Source organism: Pelodiscus sinensis, chromosome 19 (genome assembly GCF_049634645.1).
Source record: "Pelodiscus sinensis isolate JC-2024 chromosome 19, ASM4963464v1, whole genome shotgun sequence".
Lineage (NCBI taxonomy): Eukaryota > Metazoa > Chordata > Testudines > Trionychidae > Pelodiscus > Pelodiscus sinensis.
In genome coordinates this window covers 13,292,882-13,318,516 of record NC_134729.1, presented here as the reverse complement: position 1 = coordinate 13,318,516, position 25,635 = coordinate 13,292,882, and the positions used below count along the sequence as shown (strand labels likewise).

General features: G+C 58.1%; 2 protein-coding genes across 2 annotated transcripts; one reads left to right on the top strand and one right to left on the bottom strand.

Annotated features, from left to right (window-relative positions):
* Positions 1-2,500: 2,500 nt before the first annotated feature.
* Positions 2,501-10,623, bottom strand: LOC102451060 (telomerase RNA component interacting RNase). The gene is made up of 3 exons (XM_075902413.1): positions 10,108-10,623; positions 5,376-5,453; positions 2,501-3,187 (listed from the first exon to the last, which is right to left on the bottom strand). Exons 1-3 carry the CDS (start codon positions 10,351-10,353, stop codon positions 3,080-3,082), a joined length of 432 nt encoding a protein of 143 aa, XP_075758528.1. The 5' UTR covers positions 10,354-10,623; the 3' UTR covers positions 2,501-3,079.
* Positions 10,624-10,819: 196 nt separating this feature from the next.
* GET3 (guided entry of tail-anchored proteins factor 3, ATPase) lies at positions 10,820-20,157 on the top strand. The gene is made up of 7 exons (XM_075902411.1): positions 10,820-11,133; positions 11,966-12,113; positions 12,668-12,816; positions 15,398-15,548; positions 16,170-16,277; positions 18,946-19,143; positions 19,537-20,157. Exons 1-7 carry the CDS (start codon positions 10,970-10,972, stop codon positions 19,666-19,668), a joined length of 1,050 nt encoding a protein of 349 aa, XP_075758526.1. The 5' UTR covers positions 10,820-10,969; the 3' UTR covers positions 19,669-20,157.
* Positions 20,158-25,635: the final 5,478 nt, after the last annotated feature.

Here is a 25,635-nt window from a genome sequence, read left to right as displayed (position 1 = left end):
TCCACATCTAATCAGGCCAGCCCGCCCTTAAAGCAAAGCACCTCTTCTGGCATGAAGGGGGCTTGGTAGGATCCTGACAGTGCAGCATGGAGCTACATATCACCCTCCTGACTCGGCCAGGCAAGCCACGGTGTAACCCTCAGCTTCCTACAATCTGGTTGTCTTCATTGGCCACGGGCAGTTACTCAGATTTTTGTCTGCACTTACATTAGATCACTGCCACGATAACACGGCCACAGCGCCACCACTGGGAGATTGCTCCTTGTGCTTTAGGGAAACCAGCTCCGAGGGGCATAGCTCGCAGCACCTGGAGCCCATCTGCACAGGCCAGTCGCTGTGCTGACATCTGCCCTGCTGGGGGATTTTTCACACCCCTGAGCAAGGATGTTTCTGCGCAGTAACTAGCGAGGTTAGACAAGCCCTTAATTACACACACAAGAAAAAAGCAGCCAGAAACCCGAGCAACTTTCTGGGAGACAGACCTACTGCCACAGCTCTACATACAATCAGAGAGGCAGCTGTCAGCAGCTCTGAGCTGGGCTCTTAGGACTGACACAGAGGGGTGAATCAGGTGGACAGACCACAGCCCAGCAGCTCCCAAGCCCAGCTAATCCCTTACCGGGGTAGGAGACCTCACTCTGATAGTGAGAAACCTCATGGTGACATTAAAAGGCAGAACATGCCACAAGAGATTACGGTCATATCCACTGACTGGTAGAAAGGAGACACTGAAGGGAGACCACCCCCTTCCCCACCTCTTGGCAACATGGCCAATGTCTCCCCACACTATTCCGGGAGCAGCTCAGGACTGATGGGTAGACCCCTCTCCAGGCTCACAGGTGCTCCCTGTGAACAGCGCTAACAGCAAGCGAGGGGCTGAGCCCACATGCTCCAAGCCCGAGAGACTCATCATCATGACTCAGCACAACAGGCCTGAGATTTCAAGCCAGCTTGATCCAAAGCGGGGGAATGAAAGGCCTACAGCAGGGGCCTTCAGGCTAATGCAGAGGTTTAGGAGCTGCAGACCCTGCCTGTAAGCCAGGGGTGGGGGAAACCTTTTCCCTATCAGGGGCCACTAACACACACCCCTCCCCCCCAAATCAGTTGTGGATCACACAACACTGCAGGGAGACACGGAGGGCCTGGAGCCAAAAATGAGGTCAGGACACAGGAGGGGGCTTCAGGCTGGGGCAAGGGCTCCAACTGGGAGAGCAGGTTCTGGGGTGGAGCTGGGGATAGGGCATTCAGGAATGGGCTCAGCAAGGGATCGGTGTGGGGGGCCTGGGTAGGAGTCAGGGTGCTGGAGCGGCCTCAGAAAGGGCTCAGGGCTGGGAGAGGCAGGCTGCTTACCTCCGGCAGTGCCCAGCCATGGGCAGGCTCCATGCCTGCCCTGGCCCCATGCCATTCCCAGAACATCCCAGCAGCCCCTGGGGGCCTAGAGGCAGGCAGCTCCATGAGCTGCCCTTGCCTGCAAGCATCACCCCTGCACCTCCCATTGGCCATAGTTCCCCGCCACTGGGAGCTGCAAGGGCAGCCCATGAAGCATTCCTCATCCCTGTGAGCCAGTGCTTATAGCTCCATCTGGGCACTAAAGCTCAGGGCTTCCAGCCCAGGGCATGGAGACTTGCAGTGGGTTGGCTGAAATTAAGCAGTGGGACGGATTCTTCCCACTGGAGGTTCCCCATGCCGGCTTTAAGCCATCGGGGCCAGTCATAGGAACTGTTCTGCTGCTCAGACACCAGTCCAGAGGCAGCCTACACCTCCTTTTAATTACAGGCGGATGTTTAGTTTGAAATTGCCTTTGCCTGGCGGATCCTGCTAGCAAGGCATGCAGCCATCACCACTGCCGACAGCTAAACATTTCACAGCGCTGCAGAAACTCTCCCCCCACCCACTTTGAAGTAAGCAACTTGGGAGCAGGGAAGGAGGCAGAGTTGAAATGACTTGGGTCACACCTGCAGCGAACCAAGGGTTCGCCTTCCAGCCAGGCTACGGCTCTGCCACTCTGATCTAATGCAATCATCACCGGGGAGGGGGGGGGGGGAGATATACACAGCCCGTTTGTGATCAGGCTGCTTTAGGGAGCCTTGCCACAGTGGATTCAAGTCTTCAGGAGCAGTCACAAGTTTTTAAAGCTTCCGTCTGTGGCGATGGTGCCAAGCTGTTTAGCTTACAGAGCAACCAGCGGGTTCCTCTTAACTCAGCTAGATCTGAGCAACACCCCTCCCATCACACAGACAGCGTTTGGTGCTTTGTCAGGCAGGCAGACACAGGTGCTGCATGAAACGGATGGAAGTTGAGTTTAAGAACAAGGAACTGGGGAAGGAAACCAGCATCACAGAACAGACACATACAAACTACATGAGACAGTAACCTAGTCACCCCAGATTGTTCCTGAAGACACGGAGCGAGGGTAATGGAGCAAAGGTTTTGCGAGGAACCAATAGGGAACCCTCCAGCAAGGTAGCACCAGTATCAAAGACACCCAACAAAACAGAAGCAGCTTAAAAATATCCAAGGTCTTTAATGAGTAAATGTAACTGCAGCACCCACTTCCACATTTACCTTTAATAATGGAGTTTGACGCCCACCATCTACCGCCTACAGTTTCTACTCAAAGAAGTTAGCTAGTACGCAGCTCAACTTGCTGAGACGGCTGGAGTCCTCAGTGGGAGAGAGGGAAGAGCAGCAGTGGTAAGACAGGTTCTTGGTTGTGTACGGACGTGGAAGCGAGTTGTATCACACGCAAGAGCTGGTGATTAGATTGTTTTAACAGCCAGGGAAATATACAACATTGTAGGGATTCCACTATTCCGGATTCTTTAAAAAAAGAAAAGCTACAACTAATTCAGAGTCCGTATTTCCCAGAAGGAATCAACAAAAAAAAACAAAACTAAGTAAACGACAGACTAATGAAAGTTTCAGTGTGCCTGGGTATATAAAAATCATCTGTGGAACCATCCATGGGAGCCAGTGCTAGAAACGGCTGTTTTAAGTTCGCAGTGACTAGCTACCCTCCCTTGCTGTTTTAAATAAGTATGTACAACAAAGCGTCCTCACGGGAGCCAGCAGAGAGGGGCTATTTAACAAGGGGTCTTGTTTTGTCGTCATCACTACACTGGTGGGCTTTGTATTTTTTCACTTCTGCCATGTATTTGGCCCAGGCATCTCCTTTACTAGTCAAAACCTGCAGAGAGAGAGAGAGAGAGAGACGGGAAGGGAATTCAAAGGCTGTAACCAAAACACGTGCACTGAGTGGACTACATCTGCAATGCACGTTGTACTAATGAGCTACCCCATAAAAGAGCGGTTATCCCTAACAGAGACACGGACACAGGAAGTTAAGACTAGAAATGAGAACTCCCGGCTCCGATTGCTAGGCCCCATTCACTCCTCCCAGAGCTGGGGAGAGACCCCAAGAACCAGGGATGTAAGTGACGAGTCGACTACTCAACAAGCCTAGGCTGATTGGGTATTTGAGTCACCACTCAACTAGCTGCTCTCCCCCTCCCCCCCGGCCCGCTGTCTCTATCCGTGGGGGGGGGGACAGGGGAGGCAGAGGCGCAGCCAGGCCTGAGCCATACGGCTCTTACTACACTGAAAAGGCAGAGCCACAGCGGAGTTAACTCCCCCTGGGAACTAACCCTGCTACAGCTCTGCAGTTTCCCCACTTACTGACTAATCGAGTAGTCAATGGAAATTCCATCCACTACTTGATAAGTTGATTAAATGCAATTTAACATCCTTATCAAGAACCCCAGCTCCCTCTCCCATCCCTGCTCCCCCAAACCAGGAATAAGACCCAGGAGACCTGGCATCCAAACTCCTGTTCTAAACTCCTATGTAGCTGGACTCTGCTATACTGACTCTCCTTTCACCTCTGACGGCTTAAAGCGTACACAAGTGACTCCCTGAGAATCTCTGCTGCATGTGAGACAGATACATAATCAGCAGCAGGGCTCTGCCCCCCGCTGAGACATGGGACTGGAGCATGGCTAGTGACGGCTGCATCTATTCTCTGCTTCCTAGGGCCACAGGAAAGGGGTGATCTGCATGAAGAAATGCCCAGAATAGCCACTTTAGAAAGGGATTAATCTAAACACAAGGCAGCCCTTCACTCCATGTGGAATAACAGGGCTTTGATACATGGACAAATAGCCCAGAATAGCTATCCTGGGCTAATGCTACACGTAGACCCTCTTATTCGCTGTTCCTTAACCCAGTCTCCGGCCCCCAACTGGACCCCACCCCCAACCTCTGAACCCAGCTCAGAGCCGCCACCACGCAGTACGGGATCGGGTCCCTCGGAACTCTAGATTTCAGAACCCGCTGCAGAGAAATGCTCCTTGATTGATATTTCAAGAACTTTTACAATCAACAGTAGAACCTGAGTTTTACACCAATCTCCCAAAAGACCAGTTAGCAACCCCTGCCCCCCTCCCCCCGTGAAAGCGATGTCGAAGAACCAAGTGGACAACCGTCACATTCTGATGCTGTCAATGCATCGGAAAACACTTTGAAGTGGGTTTGAAGGACAAGCAAGCTATGTGGGGCACAATTCTGAAACGTATGCACCCCAAACTACTGTCATTTTGAGATCAGCAATTTTACCAACTCTTCGTTCCCCAGGTGGTTTGTAAAATAAGAGGATCTACTGTCATCCCTAATCCCTAGCTCTTCTCTAAACAGGGATGTGAAGGGTTACCGGTTAACCGGTGGAGGCTGGAGCAGCTCCCCACCTACTATGGGCAGGGGGCTGCTTCAGCCATCCACAGCAGACTGGGGCTGCTGCCCCCGCTCATGTCTAAGGCTACATCTAGACTGCTTTCTTTTGCCAAGAGATATGCAAATTTGGAGTTAATTTGCATATCTTCCAATTGCATTATCGGAAGAGGTTTTGTTGAAAAAGAAAGCAGTTTAGACGCAGTTCTTTAAAAAAAACAAAAACAAAACCTATTGTTGACAGAACCTTTCTTCCTAAAAAGATGAGGTGTGCAGTGTTCTTTTGAAAAAGGGTTTTTCCCCCTGAAAGAACCACGTCTAAACTGGTTTCTTTTTCGACAAAACCTCTTCTGATAACACAACTGGAAGATATGCAAATTAGCTCCAAATTTGCATATCTTTTGGCAGAAGAAAGTAGTCTAGATGTGCCCTAAATGATTAGCCAATTAAGCAGGATTTTACATCTCTAACATCTTTGCCTCCAGAGATCTCAAAGCACTTAAAGATCAGTTTCATCACTCCCACTTCACAGATGATGAAACTGAGGCACAAAGGATCACAAATTGCCCCAGGTCATCCAGCAAAGCAAGGCCAGGAACAAAAGCCAGGTCCCCCAAGTGGCAGTCCAGCACACTATCCATTAGGCAACTTACCTCCTCCTCGGTCTTTTGCTTCTTTGCTACCACTCCTGTCTTCAGGGCTAGTTTGTTGCCACCTCTCCGCTTGCCCACCTGGGTGAAGGGACAGAAGACTGCAACCGTTATACGAGCCCTGGCAGCTGCAAGGGTAAGGTTGCCCACTATATAATGGAATAGGGAGTCCTTCAATTAGATCATCTTAACGCGTCACGCCTGTTCTTCAGCATAAAGCTGCCAAGCAGCCTGCGTCCCCCAACGCAGCCACAGATGCTAGAAGACAAGCGCACGTCCAACAGCTGTTATCCACGCATTGTTTGGTTTGATCCAAACGCAAGCAGATGCAAAGGAAATCGAAACCGTAAGCTTCCCCACCCCAATACAAGCCGCTGCAGCAGAGCTGTCCCCCAAAGAAACTTTCCATTTTCTAGCCTCACGCAGCCCCTTCCACCACCTCAAACATGCCGTAAGTGGCCTCACACTACAGCCATCAGCAAGCCTCAATAGGGGAACGCTGCACCACCTCTGCGCTCTCTGCTGGTAAACCGCTGTCCCATGTGTCATAGCAATGTGGATTTTCATGGACTTAAGGAAGCGCTTCTGGCGCTCTAGAAATCTGTGACAAGCTTATAAAGCTCGTGCAGCCTGAGGTGGTATTTTATGCGATGATGTACACAGAGATTACACGCATTCAGTGATTAGCTAAGGAGGAAGACCAACAGTTTGCATAAGAATCATTCTCTCCGAAAGTCATTCCAGCCAGTCAGACTTGGGGAAACCCTGCTCTTCTTCTCGCTTGCAGAAGTCGGAATCCAACAGTTCACAGGACATTCAACCAAGGCAGCATCCTATGAAATCCCTGCTTCCTCCTACCCCAAAAAGGAGATCCTAGCTCCTGTTCCAGCCAGGCTGCAATAACACTGCAAGCCTTGAGTGACAGCCCAACATACGCGACAGCCTGGAGGCAGGGCTCTATAGTGTGCGCACTTGGGGCTTCACACCCGACTAATACTCAGAAAAATAAAGGGCAGAAAAACTCTCCTCCACAGCCTTCCCACTTGGGTTTTCATTCGCTAAAATCCCTGTCAATCCTGAGCTACAGCAAGCTGAGGGAAAAGGGGATTTTACTTCTCTGTCCATACAGCTAGTCAATCTGCAGACCACTCTTGCACTAGGTAGCTCCATATAAGGAAGATGAGATTTGTGCCTCTATCAGCCAGGTCTAGTTTTCTGAGACCTACTGTGCTGTGTTCTGACACCCACAGGCCTGCCCGTAACATCCCAAAATAGCGTTTAGTACCAGGAAATGTACAAAATTCATCCCATGGCTGTTTCCTAAAGGGCAGTTCAACAGCTCTCACTAGCACTCAACACACAAGGAACAGAAAACTACCATACCAAAGCCTGCCCCGCACGCCACAGAGCAGGCAGTTTGGCCTCGGTTAAAGCCCGATTCAGCAAGCTACCCCGGCACATGAATAACTTTTTGCATATGAACAGTCTCATTCCAGGATAAAATTAAGATCGTGGTGAAATGAGGGCTAGGCTATGCATTAAGCAGGCACCAAGATGGCCAGCAATACTACTGATTAGTCACGGTATTTTGATGCAGATATTCTACTGGGCAAAGGACACTGTGGGTGAACAGCGCTGGCAGGGAAAAAGGGGACCATTAATGACTCTGGAGGCCAATTCCAAACGCAGCTCAGTGCAGTTGAGGCTCTGCAACTGAAAACATCTGCAAACACCGCTGCAGTTTTCATCCACACCTATCATCACTTGCACACCCAGCAACAGAGACAACTGAGGAAGACAATGGTTATTCTTTAGCATTATTTCATCTCTCATATCCACTCCTGACAACAGTTTCTGACCTTTGCTATAGAAGGTAGCATACTTCAAACTCTTGTGGGGCCAAGGCCTACGGTGTATTTAGCCTCATCATGGTTTGATAAGTGACCTAGATATTGCAACAGAGGGACAGGGGATTTGTTTTAGCATCTTTGCAATCTACAGAAGTTCCAGCTAACAAGTTCCCAAGCACAACAGGAGCACATCACTAATAACGGTTATGGACCCACACTATTCAGTGCAAACTGGGATGCAGATAAGTCCCCCTTAATTGGCTACTCTTCAGAGTCAAGTGTTTAGTTGTAAAAGATCCAGGGGATTAAAAAAAAATCAGCGCGACTTCTCTGAGATAATTCCACCCACGCGCCAGGAAGTGAAAATGCCATTGCTGGAATGAGTTTCTTCTGAGACTCGTCCAGAGTCTTTATTCTGTAACTACCACACAGGTCAGCGATAGCTCATAGCACAGTGGTCCCCAACACGGTGCCCGCGGGCGCCATGGCGCCCGCGGGGGCATTTGTGTGCACCCGACAAGTGCTCGGGGCTGGCTTGGCCCCAGACACGTGGCGCATGCGCTGTGCCAGAGCCAGCCTCGGGCGCATGGTGAGCGCCGGCCCCGGGTGCACAGATACAGGCAGGTGGGGGCGCCAGCCCCGGGCGCGCGGTGAAGTGGCCACCCACGCTCCGGGCGTGCAGCTATGGGAGGGAGGGGGACACCAGCCCCAGATGCGTGGCTATGGGGGGGGGGGCGCGCACTGGCCCTGGGAACGCGGCGAAGTGGCCGCCCGTGCTCCAGGCGTGCGGCCCATGGGAAGCGCGGCCCCCTGGTGTGCAGCTATGGGGGGGAGGGGCGCCGTCCCTGGGCACATGGCGAAGCGGCCGTCCATGCTCCAGGTGCGCGGTGCATGGGGAGCACCAGTCCCCTGGTGCACGGCTATGGGGGTGCACAGGCCCCAGGCACGTGGCTCATGGGGGTGCAGCATATGCGTAGCCCCGCCCCCTGGTGCACAGGTGTCCCTGCCCTCTGGTACCCAGCAGGCGAACGGCCACGCCCCCTGGCTCCCGGCAACGTCAAATGGTTGGGGACCACTGTCATAGCATTTGGGGGCCCATTACCACTTCATTCTCTCTCAAAATCTGTGAAGCAAGGGTAAGGGACTTGCCCAATGCCACAGGTTTGGCAGCAGAGCTGAGATTAGAACTCAGGAGCTCCTGGCTCCCAGTAGGGATGTGAAAGGCTAACTGGCAAGCATCACCCTATAAACAGGAGGTGCTTGCTGGATCTGATTAACCAATAACTGATGGAGGCTGCTCCAGCGGAGGCTGCGAGCAGACAGCAGCCCCAGCCCTCGCGTGGGGGCTGGAAATTGGCAGCACCAGCACAGATTTGGGAGCTGCTCCAGCCAGGCTGGAGATGTCACTAGCCCAGATCCCACTTTAGTCAGTTAACTGAACATTTAACCAGTAACTGATAAACCAGGATTTTGCATCCTTAGTTCCCAGCCCCACCCTGACAAACCTGCCACATGAAATTCCACAGCAGTGACTGCTGTACACAAAGCTCTAACTGCTTCAAGCTCAATTAGCTTTCAAGGCAGTGAGGACCAATTATTACAAGGGGCAACTATCCAAGAATGAGGTTTTGCCCTGAATGTCTAAAGGGGGTGATCTATTGGTCAGAGCATGGGCTGAAACACTGTATTGAGGGGGGGGTCATGCCTAATCCAACTCTGCTACTCGCCCAAGAGCATTTTATTCAGCTTGCAGCATCTCTTCTGTTTCCTTAGCTCAAAATCATAGATAATACTTATCTCTAAAGAGTGCTCAGAATCAGTTACTTAGCACAACAGCGCTCTTAACCATCCTTAATCGTTACAAAGCCATCGGATAAGGGGGCAGACTTGATGAAGTACAAGCTCTAGCAAGGACTTCATTCCTGAACTGGCACACAGAGCACACACCAGGATTAGCCATTCAAGAAACTGTTTGAGAACTCCAGCAATTGACATTTTCCCTGTTGGTCCTGGCTCATGAGCCTGGCCAATTGGTTGAAACGAATTCATGAAGCTGCACAAGTGGGGGGTGGAAAAGGAGAACCTCTGAACAGCATCCGCAGCTTCTCACGACATTCTAGAGACAAATCAGGTGGGGTAACCTACCACCAGGCACTGGAGGAAAGAAGAAATGCCAATGACAGGGAGAGGAAAAGGAGGAAAGACTTCTTCACGTAGGAGGGAGAAGCTGCCTTCAGAAAGGGGACTTGCCTCCTGGTGGGGGTAGAATTTTAGGCCACCCAGTGAGGGGAAGGTTATGGAAAGGGAACAAGGATGGAAAATATAGGTTTCTTCAGTTGCAGATGGTTCTAAAGCAACAGGGAATTGAGAGAGTGAGTGAGGGAATAGCACCCCACAAAAAGTACAGGGCAGGCCCCCAAAGGGAGAAGGAAAGGAAGGCTGCAGTCTCAGAAAATAAGGATGGGGAGGTGAGCAGAATAGGCGGCATATGGAGCAGATAAATATCCAGGGGAAGAGATGGGCGAGAGAAAGAAAAGAGGGGAATCTCCAGTGCTAGGGCAGGTGCCCCGGGATAGGGGTTTGAAGTGCACAGGTGTGATGAGGAGAGGGCAGGGAGGAGGAGAAAGGAGTCTGGGTGCGAGGTGCAAAGGGGAATGAGGAGCGGGGTGGAGATAGAACAGCGGGCGGGAGAGAAAGGGGATCGGGACAGTCACGTGCAGATGGGGGGGGCTGAGGTCCCACTCCCGGGGGAGGCGGGGGCGCCGAGACCCCTGGGGGAGCTGCAGTACGAGCGGCCCCCACTGATCCTTCGAGGGGGCGGGGCGGGAGGAGGAGCTCGGTCCGAGCGCGGCGCGGGGACGGGGGAGGGGGCCCCGGGTCCTTACGAAGCTGAGCGCGGTCCCGCTCCTCTTCTTCCCCTCCGGCGGCCGCTGCTCAGTCCCGGGGGCGCCCGGGGCCGCCCCGGCCGCAGGCTCCTCCCCGGGCCCCGCGGCCCCCGCCTCCTGCTCCCGCCCCCGCTGCTCCGCCTCCATCTTGCGCTTGAAGAGCTCCAGGAAGCTGCCGTCGTTGGCGAAGACGTTGACGCCGCCCGGGCCCTGCGGAGCCGCCGCCCGTCCCCCTCGGGCCGCCATCTTGTCCGCGGAGAGCGCCGCCGCGCCCCGGGGGGTGTCGGGAAAAGCCAGCGCCGGCCGCGGGGCACGACGGGAGCAGCCCCAGGGGGTGTCGGGAGGGCGAGCGCTGAGCCGCAGGAACTCCGGGCAGCCGCCGGCGCAAGGCACGCTGGGAGAGGAAGAGCGTTTCCCCGCGCGAGGCACGCTGGCCCCGATCGCGCTCTGAGGGACGGGCAGGCCGACGGACCAATCGGCGGCCAGAGCCTGAGCCTCGACTCCAATCAGGTCCCTTTGGGTGGACGTGAGGCGCTCTACGCCCCGGCGTCCCACCAACCAAAGAGCGCCCTTCTATGTAGCCCAATCACGTCAGGCGGATGTCGTAAGGACCAATCAGAACAGACGCAGGGGCGGGACTTATCAGGACTAGCTCAGAGTGGGCGGGGTTGTTGAAGACCCCAGTCATATGAGGGGGCGTGGTCGGGCTATACCATTGTTGTGGACTGGGGGACAGGACAGCGGCAGTGACGACTAGGATACAGCGGCCCAGCTCTGTTTTCTGTCGGCGCGTGCTCCTTCTGTGCGTCCTCCCTCTGCGAATGGTCTGGTCCCGGGCCGGGTCACGTGAGCCGGTTCCAAGATGGCGGCGGCGGCGGGGTCCGGTTGGGGGCCGGAGGCGGACGAGTTCGAGGACGCCCCCGATGTGGAACCGCTAGAGCCAACGCTGAGCAACATCATCGAGCAGCGGAGCCTCAAGTGGATCTTCGTGGGGGGGAAGGGAGGCGTGGGCAAGACCACCTGCAGGTGAGGGGGGGTGAGCGTGCGTGGCAGTGCCACGAAGGGGGAAGAAGGGGTGGTTGGGATGTACCATTCCTGTGGAGAGGGGGTGCCGAGCTCACCTGGAGAGGGTGGAACTTGGGATGTACCGTTATGCGTAGGGGAGAGGAGCCGTTGGGGGCGTGGCGAGGCCCCCGGAGGGCTTGAGGTTGTACCACTATGTGCGGGGATGGGGGAGTGGCTGGGCTGTACCATTGCTTTTTTGAGAGAGGGGTGAGGGTTGGGGCGCACCATTCCTACACCACTAGGGGTGTTGGATGTACCATCGTAGAGGTTGGGGTTGCCTGTAGGCGAAGGGCCACGAGAATGTACCATGTTAGTATATAAGGTGGATGATACCACTTGGAGGAGAGAAGGGTTGGGATGCACCATTTGGAGGAGAGGGGTGCGGGACTTGCTGCTAGTCTAGGGAGCAAGGGGTGAGAGGAAGAGGGGCTGGGCTGTACCAAATTGGACCTGCTATAAGCATTGGTGGGGCGAGGCCACCTGTATGAGATTGTACCAGATTGGGGGCGGGGGGGACAAATTGTGAAGACTGGGACATACCAAATGTACCAAAGAGCGGGTGGGGTGTTTGGTCTGTACCATTATGCTGGAAGGACTATAGATGAGCCTATGACTGGTAGGGGAGCTGGGATCTACCATTGCAGCTTGAGGGGCACAGGGAGTGTGATGCTGCCTCTAGGGGAGAGGTGAAAGCGCCTCCTGTCCTATGCCTCACCTCTCCAGCGATCCCAAACCCCGTGGATTTCCCGCCGCTAGTTCCCTTCTCGTGTCACCTGAATTGCCCCCCATGCAGCTGCAGCCTGGCCGTGCAGCTGTCAAAGGTGCGTGAGAGCGTCCTCATCATCTCCACCGATCCAGCCCACAACATCTCCGACGCCTTCGACCAGAAATTCTCCAAGGTCCCAACTAAAGTCAAGGGCTATGACAACCTGTTTGCCATGGTGAGCTTGGGCTGGGGAGAGAAGATGGGTTTCAAATGGCTCTGCTTGTTTGGCTGTATGCAGGGCTGGCACCGAGTCCCTAAGCATTTGGAGCCCTGCTTCCCAGTTGCCTGTGTTAACTTCTAGATTGAGCTTCTTCTTGGAACTGGAAAGAAAGAGGAAAAGTCCTGGCTCATTCTCCTTTGGTTCAGCCCTTAGTCCCCACTTCTCTTCCAGAGCTAAGAGTTAGACCTTTGGCATCCTGACTCCTCATCCCATCCCCCCTCCAATCTAACCACTAGATCCCACTCCCAAAGCAGGGAATAAAACCCAGGAGTCCTGGCTCCTAGTCCTCCCTGCTCTAACCACTAGATACCACTCCTCTTTTAGAGCAGAGAATAGAATCCAGAAGCCCTGGTTCCCAGTCCCTGTTCTAACACATTAGGCATTCAGAAATGTGTCCATCTCTTCTCAGTGTTCAAGACGAGAGCTGGTGCTGAGTGAATGAGTCGCCCATCCTTGGGATAATGATGGCCATTCTTCCCTAAATCCTTGCCCCCTTCTTCCTTGCCCAGGAGATCGACCCCAGCCTGGGAGTGGCGGAGCTCCCGGATGAGTTCTTTGAGGAGGACAACATGCTGAGCATGGGCAAGAAGATGATGCAGGAGGCCATGAGCGCTTTTCCCGGCATTGATGAGGCCATGAGCTATGCGGAAGTGATGAGGTGAGCTAGGCAGCCTGCTTCCAGGCCCATGCTACATGCCTGCGGCCATTGGGAAGCGTAGCTGACGTGGGGGTAGCCCTGATGAAAGGGTGACCAGGACAGGCCCCCTATCATAGGGGGAGGAGAGGTTTGGATTTACCAGTAGTGTGGCAGCGGGAGGAGAAGAGCAGACCACTTGTAGGGGACCAGGAGCTGGGCTTTATGGCCGTTATGGGGGGGAGGGATGTGCTATCAAGGGAAGGGATGAAACCACCTATAGCAGAGGATCGTTAGAATGTACCATGGCAACATGGCAGGTGGGAATGAAACCATCTGTAGGTGAAAAGGCTGTTTGCTATACAGGCTCGCATATTGCACTTGTCTCTGGTTCGAGGACCTTCCTGTAGTGCATTAAGCCAGTGGTTCCCAAACTTCTTTGCACCACAACCCCCTGCTGACAACACAAATTACTAAACGACCCCGAGGGGTGGGGGGGCAAAGCCTGAACCCACTGCCCTGGATAGGGGGCACAAAGCCATGGCCCACGTGCTTCAGGCCTCGGGCATTGGGGCTTGGGCATCAGGCCCCAGCAAGTCTAAGCCAGCCCTGGTGACCCCCTTAAAACAGGGTGGTGACGTGCTTTGGGGTCCCAGGCCACAGTTTGGGCACCATGGCGTTACGCGTGTAGCTGCACACCTGTCACTTGGGGAAGGAGACCATCAGCCCGGGGCTGGGATATGCCGTTATACTAATAAGCACTTTAGATCTGCAGGGTGGGTATGTCCCTCCTCCTCCCCCTGGCATTGCACTCGGGCCTGTGAGATCTGGGTTCAGCTGTCCACTGCCCGTGTAGCTGTTGGCAGGGTCAGAGGGATGACCTAACAGCCGGGGCATAAACTCAGACTTTATATATTTAGTTCCCAGCTCTGCCTGAGGTGTCGGCTGGGACTTGGCTAGTGACTGTGTTTGGTAGGGCCATGGTGGTCCAGCTATCCAGGGGACTAAGAGCATTTCCCTTGTCTGTCTCTTCTGTTTGCCCTGCGAGCTCTTTGGGATGGGGCTTCTCAAGCTCTGGGCAGTGCCCGGCCCTGTACGCTCAATCATAATGTTACCGCTGTTGAGAAGCCACACACAGGCTTCTCGGCAAAGCACTGGGAACCGTAAAGCTAGGAGAAGCAGAGCCCGTTCCCTCCGTAGCACATCCTTCCTCTGCGATTCTTGACAATGGGAATGAAATTCTAGGTGACAATCCCAGTCCAGAGCCTCCCCATGTGACCGTTGATAGACAGGAGCTGAGTAGCTCACAGTTCTGGGAACAGGTGTCTCAAACAGCATGGCTGTCAGTTTGTGTCAAGCGTGGAATGGACTGTAGAGGGGGACCTCCCCTGTAGAGCAGGGGTGCCTCTGCTTAGCCTGTGGGGGGCCTATCTAGGGGACTGTAGTAATCCAGGTGTGAGTTCATTACAGTGGGAAGGAGGGGTGTTGAGAACAAGCCCCTCCCCGCAGGTGAAAGGGTGCTCTCGACTGTACCATTACAGTCAGAAACAGGAACACAATCAGTTTCAGCGAAAGCGACGAGGAGTCCTGTGGCACCTTGGAGACTAACAGATGGATTGGAGCATAAGCTTTTGTGGGCAAGGATCCATTCTGTCAGATGATGAAGCGGGTCCTTGCCCACACAAGCTTATGCGCCAATAAATCTGTTAGTCTCTAAGGGTATGGCTACACTGCTACCCTAGTTCGAACTCGGGTGGCTAATGTCGTCATTCGAAGTCGCAAATGAAGCCTGGGATTTAAATATCCCGGGCTTCATTTGCATGTTCCCAGGCTCCGCCATTTTTAAATGCCCGGTAGCTCGAACTGCCTGCTTGCAGCTACACGCAGCGCGGGCTAGGTAGTTCGAACTAAAGCCCCTAATTCAGACTACTGTTACTCCTCCTGCAATGAGGAGTAATGGTAGTTCGAATTAAGAGTGTTAATTCGAACTACCTAGCCCGTGCCGCGTGTAGCTGCAAGCAGGCAGTTCGAGCTACCGGGCATTTAAAAATGGCGGCGCCCGGGAACATGCAAATGAAGCTCGGGATATTTAAATCCCAGGCTTCATTTGCGACTTCGAATGACGACATTAGCCACCCGAGTTCGAACTAGAGTGGCTAGTGTAGCCATACCCTAAGGTGCCACAGGACTCCTCGTTGCTTTTGCAGATTCAGACTAACACGGCGACCCCTCTGATATTTGACAATCAGGTTCAGGGGAGAGGACACTATTAGATACACCATTACAACCCCTTGTGGGATAGGGGACAAAACCATCTGTGGAGGGGGGATGCTCTGGGATGTGCCATTATAGAGGGGTTCTTTGGGATATACCATTACAGCCTGTGAAAGGACAAGGCCACGTCCGATGGTGTGGGGGGAGTGCTCTGGAATGCCACTATAGCCAGGGACAGGGGAAGAGGGCGGCTGATTTGGGCCACGCACCTTTCACCAGCATGGGTGAAGAAGGGAAGGGGGGCACGTTCCTTGTGGGAACGAGATGAGTGGGGTTAAGCTTCCGAGGCTAAGCCCTGGCTCTGGTGCTAATGTCTGACTGGCACTTGCAGGCTGGTGAAGGGGATGAATTTCTCCGTGGTGGTGTTCGACACAGCCCCTACCGGGCACACGCTGCGGCTGCTCAACTTCCCCACCATCGTGGAGCGGGGCCTGGGCCGCCTGATGCAGATAAAGAACCAGATCAGCCCCTTCATCTCGCAGGTAGGTGGGGAGGTTGAGCTGGGGGAGGCAGTGTCTGGCTCGGGCCATTGCCTGGCTTGTCTTGGCAAGGAGCTTTCTGGCTAGATCTGGGGGGCGGTGGGCTGGACCAGGGGTGGGCAGTAATTTGATGAGGGGTGGGGACCACGCTCTGCTGTGCTGTTAGTGGAGGAGAAGTGGGGTCTGGATGGAGGTTGGGAGCTCAGGACAGCGGGAGCTGCAGGACTGTGCTGAGGGTGGTGGAATGCGGCGAAGCCCCTTCCCTTGCGGGCCTGCGGTGCACAGAGATGCACGTGGCCCCTGCAGCCGGCTGCTTTGAGCAGCTTGTGGGGACACAGCTGGGAGGGAGCCTACCTGAGCCGTGGGATGATGGTGCGCTGGATCCGACTCACAGGCCGTGGTTTGCCTGCCCCTGGGCTAGTCCGTGGGCTGGGTCGTCCTGGGTCACGCTCAGCAGCTCTGATCTGCTGTGTGCCCCGCTGGTGTGGCTCTGTAGCCCTCTGGCAGCAGGCAGGCTGGCCTGGGGCTGTGGGACACCCTGGTGTGGGGTCCAGCTAGCCAGTGGACTGTTCTCTTAGCCCAGCCGGGGCGTTGCATCACCGTTAACTCCGCCTCCCTCTCCAGATGTGCAACATGCTTGGCCTGGGGGACATGAACGCTGACCAGCTGGCCTCCAAGCTGGAGGAGACCCTCCCCGTCATCCGGTCAGTGAGCGAGCAGTTCAAAGACCCGGTAAGGACTCGGGCGGGGGAAGGGGCGGGTCTGTTGTTGCCTCTCGGCTGAGCCCAGCACCCCCCGCAGAAGGCAGCAAAAGCAGGCCGTGATTGACGCAATCTCTGTCTCTGTCGGCACCCACCGACCCTGGGCAGGGTCCCCTTGTGCCGCACAGATCCCGCGCCCAGAAGGGAGAACGGAAGCCGGCTCCGTGTAGCACGCCGGCCTGAATTCGCTCCTGTCACAGCTGGAGCAGAAAGCCAGCCCAGCAGGAGTTACAAGTGGCCAGTGATGGAGAATTCCCCAGAGCCCCTAAGTCTCCCCCCCCCTCCCCTTGGCAAAAACAAAATCCACCAGCCATTGATTGAGCAGGTCAGCCCAGCAGACAGAGCTCCGGTCCCCATGGGGGCCAGTGCAGACTGATCTGCTGAGCCATCTCCAAATGAAACAGACTCGCTTCCGGAGGCCGGCGCTAGGGCACGTTCTCTGCTCCTTTCGGCCACTCCCGTGGCTGGTCTCTGGGCCCAGCACGCAGCAGAAGGCCCTCTCCTCTGCCTGTCTGAGTTCGGGCTCTCCTGGCCTGAGCGTGTCTACGTGGGGGACTTAACACACATCAACGTAGGGCCCAGTTCCAAGCTCGCTCGCTGTTCCTGACGAGCTCCGTGTCCGGACGCTGCTTCCGGAACACGAGGGCCTTGTTCCTGTTTAGCTGAGCCCCCCACAAAATCTATTGTGATGGGCTCAGATCCCATCTTCACAGCACCCCTGTGAGGGAAGGGGGAAGCACCCGCCTCGCTTTCACACCAAGCCGGGGAGGGTTAAGTGACTTGCCCAAGGCTCTGTGGCAGGGCCGGAGGCAGAGCCTCATTTCTCGAGTCCCAGGCCCGTCGACACCCAAAGTTTAGACTTTGCTGTGCCATGCGGGGCTATGGAAATTCCACGCCCGGCGCACCAGAGACCAGCATGTCTAGCCCACGGGAGGGAGTCCTGCCCCTCAGAGAGGTGGAGCCGCTCCGTGAAGGGGGGAACTCCTGCAAGCGTTAGTAGCCAGTGCCGGGTGGGGAAGTGGGGCTCTTTGGTTTGGCTGGCCACATCCCTGCAGCACCTGCTGCCCTCCCTGCATCGGGGTCGGCGCGGCGCCTCCCGCTGGCCACACCGGAGCAAGCTCTGACCATTGAGCTGCCCTCTGGCCTGGGTCTCACCCGTCCTCACTCTGCTCTGCCGCCTCCACCCTCTGGCTCTGGCCCCACGTTGCCCTCCCCTCCCCTCCCCTCCCTTCTGCCCTCTTCTGGGGGTGTTGGCAGCCCTGCCAGCTGCTGCTCCGCCCCTTGCCTCGGGGCAAGCCACAGTCTGTGTGGGCTACGCAGGCTTGTGGCAAGGGGGAAGCCAGGTCTGCTCTGCTCTCCTTATAACAGGGCTGCCCCAACAAGCCGCCCTCCGATTGGCTGGGCTGGGCGGGCCCCCTCTCCTGCTCTAGCCCCTCCCTGCCAGAGGAGGGCAGCCGTCCCTTGGGGACAGTGAAACTGGCCGGGTGAGCCTGCCCCTGGTGCTGGGTGAGTTTCGAGGGCTCCGGCGCTGGCCCGGGGCAGCTTGTCGCTCGCAGGCCCCGCAGAGAGGCCCCGGTGTGGGGTACAGCCTGGGTTTGGGAGTCGAAGGCCGATCGCTGGCAGGGAGCCCTGGGGGAAGACTCCTGGCTGATTCCGGGTCCCTCCCTTCTTGCACGCCGGGCAGGGATGAGGGACGCGGCTTCTGGTCACTTGTGTGCTCCCCGCGTCCGGGGCTCCCCTGCTCTGGCAAGGGGGAGCAGCCTCCAGGCTGCTGTGATTCCTCGGGGCTCTGGGAAGCTGGGACTAGCCAGAGGGCAGCGTCCCCCCTCCTCCCCCGCCTCGCACAGACCCCAGGACCTGCATGGCAGGGAGAGGGCCCCGTGGGGAGCTCCGGCTGGAGAATCAGGCCTGAGGTGGCTAAAGGCCGGAGCCGCAGCGCCCAGCCCCTTCGCATTCCAGCCAGGCTGCCGGAGAATTCACAGCTGCAGGGGGACCCTCCTGTCTGCCGCCTGCCTGGAAAAGCAGAGGGGGTGGGGTGAGGCCCCGGGGCAGCTGTCCGGGCCTGAAGGCTGCAGGGCAGCCCCTGATGGTCTGCTGAGGGCAGGCAGGAATTCCCTCCCCTCCCCCCCGCTCCTGTAAAGGGGGTGAAATGCGTTTCTCATGTCGCGGTCCTGGACAGGCACAGAACAGCAGGTGGCCTCAGCCCCCAGACCTTCCCCACGAAGGGAGAGAGGATCCTGTTCAGCCTGCTCATGGGGGGGGAGCCCTTCTCCAGCACTTCGCTCCCTGGGCGCTGCTTCCTGCTGCCTCCGTGGGCGACCTGGGTCGGGGAGGCTGCGTAGGGTCAGCAGGGCGAGATTCTCATTCGTGGCCCTTTGCCTCCCTTGGGAACGGAGCGGGGCCTAGTGGCTAGAGCAGCAGGAAGTCCTGGGGTCTGTCCCCATCTCTGGGTGGGGAGTAATGGCTAGTGGTTAGAGCAGGGAGGGCTGGGAGCCAGGACTCAGCGTGACCCTCAGTAGATCTGTCTTGGTTTCTCATTTCCCCTCTCTCAAAGGGGGGGGGGGGCTCATTTCCCCCCGCCCTCGTGCTGGGGCTGGGGCCCTGCAGACAGAGTAACGGTGCCACCTCCCGCCCGGCAGGAGCAAACCACTTTCATCTGCGTCTGCATCGCCGAGTTCCTGTCGCTCTACGAGACCGAGCGCCTCATCCAGGAGCTGGCCAAGTGCAGAATCGACACCCACAACATCGTTGTCAACCAGCTGGTGTTCCCGGACCCCGAGAAGCCCTGCAAGATGTGCGAGGCCCGGCACAAGATCCAGTCCAAGTATCTCGACCAGGTAGGGAGGGGCTGGGCACCCCCCCCCCCCCCCGTCGCCGTCCTCCAGGGCCCCCAGCATCCCCCTGCCGCAGAACTGGGCTCCGCCCGGCCTCTTCTAGCCCCTCTGCCACCCTACGGCGGCTGGGCAGGTCTGGGACAGGGCCCTTCCAGCCTCCTCCGGCACTGCCCCCCAGGCTAGGGGAGATTCCTCTGGCCCAGGGAGCTCAGATCAGTGGGGACAGATGCAAGCCCCTGGGCCAGATTCAGGGGGCTCCTGGAAGCCCCATGTGAATCCAGCTCTTGGCTGCCCCTCGCTGGACAGCCTGGTCCCCAGGAGTGTGGGGGGGGAGGGTGTCGCTGTTTGACGGTCGCTGGTTCTCTGTGTCCTCCCCCCCCCCCGCCCCCCCTGCAGATGGAGGACCTGTACGAAGATTTCCACATCGTCAAGCTGCCGCTGCTGCCCCACGAGGTGCGAGGCGCCGACAAAGTCAACACCTTCTCCAGCCTCCTCCTGGAGCCCTACAAGCCGCCCAGCGCCAACTAGGGACCCGCCCCCGCGGCGCCCGTCTGGATCATTCCACTTCGTCGGTTACACGCCCGGGCCCCGCCCCCCGCGGAGTGCAACCCTTCCTCCCGTCCCTCGTGCCAGGAAGGCTTGCAGGCCCGGGGCTGGGGTCGTATTTATTTCCCCCCCCCCCCCCCGAGGGGCAGGACGTCTCTGCCGCAGGTAGAATACTGCCCCCCCCCCCCCCCCCCCCATTAACGCAGCATCTCAAGGCTGCTTTCAAAACCAGCATTCACCAGGTCGTCTCCCCGGCCCTCAGTGTGGGGCTGCACCACTACAGCTCCCCCGCTCAGTCCCTGGTCTCGCCCGCTCCCCTTCCCCACCGCGCGCCCTGCTGCTCCCCCCTCGCCGGAGGGGGATCTCCGGGTGCTGGGAGCCAGAGGGGCCCCGACAGACTCTGGACAAGGCCGAGGCCTCCCAAGCTTAAGGAAAAAAATGTGTAAATAATAATTAAAAAACCAGAGGAAAGTGTGGCTGCGGGGTGTTCTTGGGGGGGAGGGGCAGCGGGGATGCTCTGAGGGGGAGCTGCGGGGTGTTCTTGGGGGGGGAGGGGCGGTGGGGATGCTCTGAGGGGGGAGCTGCAGGGTGTTCTGGGGGGGGCTGTGGGGTGTGCTTGGGCAGAGGGGCGAGGTTATCCTGTACGGGGGAGGGGCTGTGCATGCAGGTGGGGGGGGTCTCTCCGCCCAGAGAAGGGGGGCAGCAGGGAGCGTGGCCCACGGGGCTTCCTGGGGGGTGGTTGTGGCTCAGCCTGGGCCACTGGCGGGATCAGGGCAGGGGGTGGGGCGAGGCCAAGTCAGCAGGGAGGGACCTGGGCACTAGCAGGGGACACAGGGACTCCTGGGTTCTGTCACCTCCCTCCCTGGGCCAGCTGATGCAGAACGGGAGGCTGGGGGGGCTGGTGCCCCTCTGTGGGGCGGGGGCTGTTCACCAGGAAAAGGGAGGGGAGCAGGCCCTTGTGCTGGGGGAAGGGGGGGCTCTTTATTCTGGGCCCTGCTATCTAAGCAGCCTGTGGCCCTCTCCTCTTCCGGGGGGCAGAGCCCAGCACCTTGCGGCCGGAGGGGGGGATTCACACGGGCCAGTCCCCCCTCTTGTGGGCCCTCCACAGGCTCCTGCCCAGGATCAGTCATCCCAGACCCCCCAGCCTCTTCTCACCTCCCGGGGCCCAGCCCCCGGGGACTTGGATCCCTCCCCCAGTATGTTTGGGGGGGTCGGGGGGGCTTCCCATTCCAGCTGCGTCCCCTGCCTCAGGCTGGGGAGAGCCAGTGGATGGGAGCTCCTGGCTGTAAGGAGGGCAGCCAGCCCCCCGGCCCTCCCCCAGGACCCCTGGGCCAGGAGCGAGGGGAGGGGTGCAAAGTGAGGGAGGGCTCTGGGATTCCCCCCCCCCCATTCATCTCAATCTCCTGCCTGGAGCCCCCAGCTCTCTGGTGGGGGGCACCCTGAGGAAATCCAGCCCCCCCCCCCCCATGGATTTGGTGACGTGGTTCCTTCCCTGACAGCAAAAGGAGTGCCCCAGTGGGTCACCTCCCCGCACACCTGGGGGGGGTGAAAGGGGTGACCTAGCTTGAGTCCAGCGGGGAGGCTGGTATGAAACTGCCTGAGGTGCTGGGGGCCCTGCCTGGCGCCTGCCTTGTTTACCTGCCTGGCTGATCCCCCCACCAAGGCTCCTCCCGAAGGCCTGGGGATTGCACCAGCCTTATCTCTAGGGGCTGTAAAGGCTGCTCCTTAAGGGAGGGTGGGTCTTGTGGCTCCTAGACAACAATAGGAGGCAGGACTCCTGGGTTCTGACCCCAGCTCTGGGGGGGAATGGGGGCTAGTGGTTAGAGCAGGGCTGGGGAGCCTGGACCCCTGAGTTCTGGGAAGGGAGGGGAGCACGGCCTAGTAGTCAGAGCAGCACAGTGGGAGCCAGGACTCCTGGGTTCTCTTCCTAGGAGGGGGCGCAGCTGGGTTCAGTATGTCGGCGGGGTGGGGGCAGGGGCCCGCGGTCCTGGCCCAGCCCGCGCCCGGCTGCAGCGGGGCTGTGAGGCGTGAGCGATGCGGTTACGAAACGCGCCCAGGAGGGGGCTTATGTAACTCGCGCTCCCCCCCCCGTGTCTGGAACTTGTGTCCGACCCAGCAAGAGGCCGTGGGGGCCTCATTAGCGCGACCTGCTCGGCCCTGCGGCTCCGAGCCGCCCAGCAGGGCTGTGGGCACCAGCCCCGAACTTAAAAGGCCAGCGCCCTGCCCCAGCGTGTGAAGTGGCGGCGGGAGCCCGGAGCTGGAGTGCTGGTTCTGCCCGGCGTGGGCTGCTCCGGGAGGAGAGTGGGGGCCAGTGGTTAGAGCTGGTGGGGGCTCACACCTCCCCCGGCCCAGCACAGACTGCCCCCCAGCTGGGGGTGAGCTGCAGGCAGGTCCATGCACGGGAGGGGGGTTCATGTCTGGTATCCAGGGCGGTGCCGGCACCAGCTTCTCTCCAGGTGCCCAGTTCCCCCTGCCCTCGGCCATGGGCTGGGAGCCCCCAGCCGGCTTTGTTCCCAGAGGGCAGGGCTGACGGGGGAGGGGCAGCCGGGTGCTTAGCCAGGTATGTGCTGGGTTTGCTCCACAGGCCAGGACCTGGCCCCGGGCTCAGCCAGCCCCTGCCCACAGCTGCAAAGCCGCCTTGCTCTAGGGCAGCGCGCTTCACGCTACTCGGCACTGAGGGCTCGCCTGGGAGGACAGTGCAGTCTAGTGGTTAGAGCTGGGCCTCAGGAGGCCTGGATTCTCTTGCCAGTTCTGGGAAGGCAGTGGGCTGGAGTGGTTAGAGCTGGGAGCTGGGAGTCAGGACTCCTGGATTCTCTTCCAGCTCTAGAGGGAGGAGTGGGCTCTAGAGGTTAAAGCCAGGCAGGGGCGGGGGGAGTTGGGGATAGAACAAGGAATCCCAGCCCCCTCCTATCTGCCCCCAGAGCCAGGAGTAGAACCTAGGAGTCCTGACTCCCAGCCCCACCAGTCTCTAGCCACTAGGCTGCACTGCCCTCCTCTCTTCAAACCCCCCCCCCTCGTGATTTATCAGCCCCCTCCGCACCCCCCAAAACCAGCCGTGGGGCCAGTCCCTCTGTGCTCCGTGGGGAGATGGTGCCAGTTACAAGCCAGCCACCCCCTCCAGCGGTGGGAAGGGAAACTACTCGCCCCAGGGCCCTCCCCTCCCCCCCAGGCAAGGGAGCTCTGGGAGGTCAGGGGTCAGAGGGGTGGGCACTGAGGTATTTAAACACCAGCCAGGGGCAGTGGGGCGTCTTTGAGCTGTTCCTGGACTAGTGCTGGAGGTTCCCGGTGTCTGTTCACCAGCCGGCTCCTTCCCAGGCCGTGGCTCCTCTCGCCTGCCAGGGGAAGCCTGGGGGGTAGATTTGCCACCCGGCTGCCACCGGTCTAATTTCTCCTCCACCAGCCTCTGACTGCTGAGATCCAGCAGCACCAGGTAAGGTCGGCGCAAAGCTCCTCACAAATGGGAGGCCCCCGTCGGGGTGGGGCATGGGAGCGGGAGGTGGGTTTGAGGGGAGCAACCATGGACTGGGATCTGCACAAACATCCCCCCCTTTCCCCATGGGGAGTTCGGCAGACCTGGCCCCATGCTGAGCTGCTTTCCGGATCAGAGGTTTGAGCCCTGTCTTTAAAGTCCCAGATCCTGGCCATGTTTATTAGGTGCATTACGGTAGCGCCCAGGCTCCCCAGTCATGGACAGAACCCCAGGGTGCTGGGGGCTGAACAGTATTAGGTGCATTACGGTAGTGCCCAGGCTCCCCAGTCATGGACAGAACCCCAGGGTGCTGGGGGCTGAACAGTATTAGGTGCATTACGGTAGCGCCCAGGCTCCCCAGTCATGGACAGAACCCCAGGGTGCTGGGGGCTGAACAGTATTAGGTGCATTACGGTAGCACCTCCACTCCCTACTTGTGCTCCTACTGTGCTGGCTACTGCAGAATATATTTATTAGGAGCATTACGGTAGCACCCAGTCATGATCCCCCATGCTAGGTGCTGTACAAAGCTAGGGGTGACATGTCAGTAACTCCTCTCCCCCCTTTGCCACAAAACCCCATCGGGTGCCTACAAAAGGACATGGTACAGGCTTAAAAATCAGGATATTTCATCACAAATCCACGGCCAGCTGTTTGTATGGCCCATGGGGGGGGGGGGGGCAGCCGCAGTCGTCGCTTTCCAGCCTGTTTCTAGAGCTAGCGGGGCTAGAAACGCCCCGGGAACCTCCCATCACAGGACTCCGGCTGCTGCAGCTTGAAAGCCCCAAGAGCAGAACTGGGGTTAAAACAAGGAGTCTTGGGGCCGTGCAAGGTGAAGCAGGCGTGTCAATAACACCCCCCCCCCCCCCCCCCGTTAAAATAACACAGGGAGTCCTGGCTGGGCAGTGAGATTGGAGTGCGACCCCTCCCCCCCCCGGGCTTGCAGATAAACCTCTGGGTGTCAGAGGCGAGAGGCCCCTGGGTCTGTCAGCGATTCCGAGCGTTTGCAGGCGTTAGGTGGGGACCAGCGGGGGGGGGCTGAATACTTGGGGAGCAGCTGTCCTACTTGTGCTTTAACGATGAAAACGTGCCAGGCTGAGGGGTTATTGGCCTGCGGAGCTTGGCCTCGGGTGTTAATTGACTGGGTTAATAACGACTGTGGGGGCGAGTGGGAGTGTGCGGCGAATGGAGGGTATTCGAGTTATGACTGGAAAGCGCCGTTAGTTTAACTGTCACTGGATACACTTTGTAACGTCTCGTTGCGGCTCGAAGGTTCAGCTGGGAGCCAGGAGGCCTGGGGTAGCCCCAGCTCTGCAAGGCGGAGTGGGGTGACCTAGTGGTTAGAGTAGGAGGCTGGGACTCGAACCCGGGGGTCCTGGTTCCCAGCTGCCCCCTCCTATTCTAACCTGCCAGGGCATGGCGTGCAGGAATCTCAGCTCTAGAACTGCTCCGGAGTCAGCGCGGGAGGGCTGGCGGGTCGCTTAGCTCTGCAGGACAGGGATGCACGAGGCGGTTTGACGGAGCACAAGGTGGCTGCCCGGTGTATATTCTCCCGGGGCCTGGTTTCATGCCGCCGGCCTTGTTTGCTGTCTTAGAGCCGGCTGGAATCTCTCCCCTCGGGAAAACGACCCCCCGGGAAAACGTCCACCTGCTGTCGACGGAGGGGCCTTCAGAAGGCAAAAGCTGCCGGCTCCCAGCAAGTCCCCCTGGCTCTCTGCATTTTTCGTTTTCACTCCCGGTCTCTCGGGAACACGCCGCCCGCCCTCGGGCCTGTCTTGACCCGAACTTTCTGATAACAGCGTTGGCTTTTTCCCAGCCAACTTGGCTAGAAATAGGGCCCAGCCTTAGCATCTCCACCCGCCCCGGCTCAGAGGAACCTTCTGGGCTGCTTGCGAAAGGCAAACAGGAGGAGCGGGGCCATGTCTCCCGAGTGGATCCGCAAAGCGTCCCTCGGCAAAGGGGCTTTCAAATCTTCCGGGGCGGCGGGGGAGAGGGGGTCAAGGCAGGCCGGGGACACTAGTAATTGATTAGCCAGTGGCTGGAACGGACAGACTTCGCTGTGGAAGGATTTTCTTTTCGCCCCACTTTGGGGGAGACATCTTGGGGGGCAGGGGATTGTCCCGGGTTATTACTAGTGGGGTACGTGGAGGCAGGGTGCCTTGGGCACACCTGGGACAATTCCACGCCCCCCCATCCTGCGAGTCCCTGGATACCACCCTTCGCAACCCCTGCCCCCCCATGCCGTGTGCGCTGTGCTCCCCCATTATCCCCTTATGGGGGTCCCCACTGTCCGCCCCGCTGCCGTCCGTGCGCTCCCCTGTTCCCTCCTTCTTTGGATGAGAGTAGTGCCTGGGACCGCCAGTCCTGGCCCCGCCCCCGCCCCACGCTGCGCCAGGCGCTGTACAGAGGTGAACCACTGGGGCACTCAGGGCTCCCGCGGGGTTACAGCCGCATGCGTGTGGGTAAGACCAGCTTTCCCC

Excerpts from the sequence above, each read along its gene's own strand:
- LOC102451060 (XM_075902413.1), bottom strand. The coding sequence starts at position 10,353 with ATGGCGGCCCGAGGGGGACGGGCGGCGGCTCCGCAGGGCCCGGGCGGC. Across the intron at positions 5,454-10,107 it reads GCGGGACCGCGCTCAGCTTC|GTGGGCAAGCGGAGAGGTGG; the intron begins GTAAGGACCCGG and ends CCCTTCACCCAG. Across the intron at positions 3,188-5,375 it reads AGCAAAAGACCGAGGAGGAG|GTTTTGACTAGTAAAGGAGA; the intron begins GTAAGTTGCCTA and ends CTCTCTCTGCAG.
- GET3 (XM_075902411.1), top strand. The coding sequence starts at position 10,970 with ATGGCGGCGGCGGCGGGGTCCGGTTGGGGGCCGGAGGCGGACGAGTTC. Across the intron at positions 12,114-12,667 it reads ATGACAACCTGTTTGCCATG|GAGATCGACCCCAGCCTGGG; the intron begins GTGAGCTTGGGC and ends TTCCTTGCCCAG. Across the intron at positions 15,549-16,169 it reads TCAGCCCCTTCATCTCGCAG|ATGTGCAACATGCTTGGCCT; the intron begins GTAGGTGGGGAG and ends CTCCCTCTCCAG.